Genomic DNA, 3020 nt, shown 5'->3' with positions numbered 1-3020 from the left:
AAGTCACGGCGGCAGTGGTGATGCTCCTGAGTTGTGTCAACCAGGTTGTGGAGCTGAATGATGGTGAATAACATGAAGAACTAGTGCACTTGCTTTATCTTATACTGCTACTTTGGCACTGATCTCCTCACATGATAAGTTTGTGAACCAATGAGGGTGGAAGAGGAAACAGAGCTGAGAGGTTTAGCAAATGACCTGAGTGCACAGCTGGTCTTTATAGACAAGTTGGAGTCTTCAGACTCCTAACTCTTCTAATAGACCCAATGCCACCTAGATGACAATTTCATCAGCACTTTGCCCTCGGTTAACGACAACAGGTAGGGTACATTGTGGCCTTTTGTGCCTTGCTCTGGGGCCCCTTTCCTAAGCCCCCACATCTGAGTCTGGGGACTTGGTTGTGGATTCCTGTGGCAACCTAGGCCTCCTCCCAAACACCACTGTCTATGCTGTACCAAATTCTCCCATTTTATCTTCTGTAATCCTTCACCTTTCCCGTCCCACCATTGGGGAGCCAAAGCCATGCTGGCTGTGTGTACTGCCACATGCCCAGGACCTAGATCTAGGGGATGTTTGTAGAAAGAATGCAAGGATTTGGAGCAAACATTTCTTCTGAAGAAAAAGTCTCAGTTGGACTGTGATGCAGCAGTTTGGTTTGTTTCTGAACCTTTTACAGAAGGTCCACTGTTGTTTTATGCAGAAGAAAACACTTTGCATCCTGAGAACAAACAAACAGAAAACCAAAACTTTTTCTTATTTAAGAATGAATAAATGTTCTTCCATAGAAATCAAAAGAATAGGGGCATCTGAATGGCTCAGTTGGTTAAGTGTCCGACTTTGGCTCAGGTCATGGTCTCACAGTTTGTGGATTTGAGCCCCACGTTGGGCTTTCTGCTGACAGCTCAGAGCCTGGAACCTGTTTCAGATTCTCTTCTTCTCTCTCTGCCCCTCCCCTGCTCATGCTGTCTTTCTCATAAATAAATCAACTTAAAAAAATAAACAAACAAAAAAGAAATCAAAAGAATAAAATGATTTAATATCTAATATAATGTGTTAACACTTATGTGCAATGAAATTTTCTAAGCAGTTTATATGTATTAACATACTTAATCGCTTAAATTTAAAAAGTACTCACAATTTCAGGATAATCACCATTAACATCTTATCAGTATCTTTCTAGCTTGTTTTATATGTATGTGATGCAAACATACAATTAAAAAGAATAAAATCAAGAGGTTCCTGGGGGGCTCAGTCAGTTAAATGTCCAAATTCAGCTTAGGTCATGATCTCACAGTTTGTGAGTTCAAGCGATGCATCGGGCCCTGTGCTGACAGCTTAGAGCCTGGAGCCTGCTTCGAATTCTGTCTCTCTCTCTCTCTCTCTCTCTCTCTCTCTCTCTTTCTCTGCCCCTCCCGTGCTCTCACTCTGTCTGTCTCTCTCTCAAAAATAATAAACATTAAGTAAAATAAAATAAAATAAAATAAAATCAGTAAACCTGATTTGTAAGTATGCTCAGTAACCATCTTAAACTTCCTCTGATCTAAACTGAAAACTAAATGTTCAAAACTGAAAATCCAAAATCATAACAGTGATTACTAGACCAGTGCCTTGGGCAATTCTTCTTATTTCTGGTAGGTGCTGCTCAAAGCAAAGAAGTCCTCTTCCTGCCAAGTAAGGAGCCAGCCTTTGTCACCATCCCAGGAAATGGTTTGGCAGACCCGTTTTCAATTGCACCCGGGACATGGAATGCTTGTATTCAAGCAGAGGGGGGTCCTCCTGGTAAGAGTCCTCCTGAGGGGGTAGTCCTATGGGATTCTTCCCCCCTTAGAGATGGTCCAATCCACAGTGACCCACAGGGACCATAAGATATCAAAATCCACCTCCGTTTTATTCATAGGACATTATGGGGACATTTGCCCTCAAATAACTTAGGAGCCAACTTAAAATATCTGTTCTATTCTTCAGCCAGCCTCTCTCAGACAAAAAACCCCAACAACTATAACTCATAATGACTCAAAGTTATCAGAATAAATGCAGAACTTTAATGTGCATTATGTCCCCACCTTTCAAAAGCTTCTTTTGGATTTTTCATCATGAATCAGAAGTACCTCTAAAGAAAATCAGTCTCTCTGGGAATTGTGCAGAATGAATCAGAAGAAGCTAGAGGAAGGGAAGAAGATCCTAATATCAGTGAAGATTTTGGTGGTGGAAAGAAAAGGGAGAATAAGTACTTCTCCAACATTCCCTGCCTTCTTCTACCTGGAACGTAGGCAGAAGCCACACCAAACAGATTGTCTTGGAGAAAGAACCCTGCATCAAGGGAGAAGCTCTGTACTCACGCTCTACTAGGGTAGCCCGGGAGCCATGGGGAGTAAAGATGTCTGCTTTAGCTTATAGAAAGTCTTTTGAAAATAAAGTCTTTGGCAAAAGCTTGGCTTCAGGCACTCAGAGCAGAAAACATCAAGCTTTTGTTTCTGGCACAATCCTGTTGATTGGCTGTATTAGCAAAACTTAGGCAAGTCTTTAACTCCAAGCCTGCACTTTAGCTTCTTCCCTGTAATAGGGACCACGTTTATCCAGATAGGTCCTTTCCAAATCTGGAAATTTATAAGCATCACATGGGGATTTATGCTCTGCATTCAATCCTTGTTTTTCTTGCATCTTCTTGGTAGGAAGCTTTGTTGCTTTACCAAAGTTTTAGAATTTTTCATAGATGTTAGAAACGAGGACGAGGAAAATCCCATTGATGCCAACACAGTACAAATGCCAGTACAAAGTTGAATTAATGGAAAGAAGCTTATTATGTTACTTCATGGGCATGGAAGATACTTAATGACATTATTTGGTGTAGTTGTGTAGTAACACATATATATGCATCATGTGATAATCCTATTTGTTCTACAGATATTTTACTGACCACCTACTATCAACCTTTACTATTCTAGGATCTATGGGACCATAACATAATGAGGAGCTATGGTCCCAACCTAAGAAGACTTAGTAAGAGAACAATAATCACTGTT

The 3020-nt window shown here is 40.8% G+C and overlaps 1 protein-coding gene across 1 annotated transcript in view; it reads left to right on the top strand.

The window, feature by feature from the left end:
• LOC115277422 (laminin subunit alpha-3-like) overlaps positions 1-3020 on the top strand; it is a 154939-nt gene that overhangs the window by 18116 nt on the left and 133803 nt on the right. The window contains 1 exon segment of the mRNA XM_029921573.1: positions 1633-1776. Coding sequence (XP_029777433.1) covers positions 1633-1776 — 144 coding nt within the window.

Source organism: Suricata suricatta, chromosome 14 (genome assembly GCF_006229205.1).
Source record: "Suricata suricatta isolate VVHF042 chromosome 14, meerkat_22Aug2017_6uvM2_HiC, whole genome shotgun sequence".
In the NCBI taxonomy this organism is placed as follows: domain Eukaryota; kingdom Metazoa; phylum Chordata; class Mammalia; order Carnivora; family Herpestidae; genus Suricata; species Suricata suricatta.
Note: the sequence above shows the minus strand (reverse complement) of the source record. Positions and strands in the feature narration are given on the sequence as shown.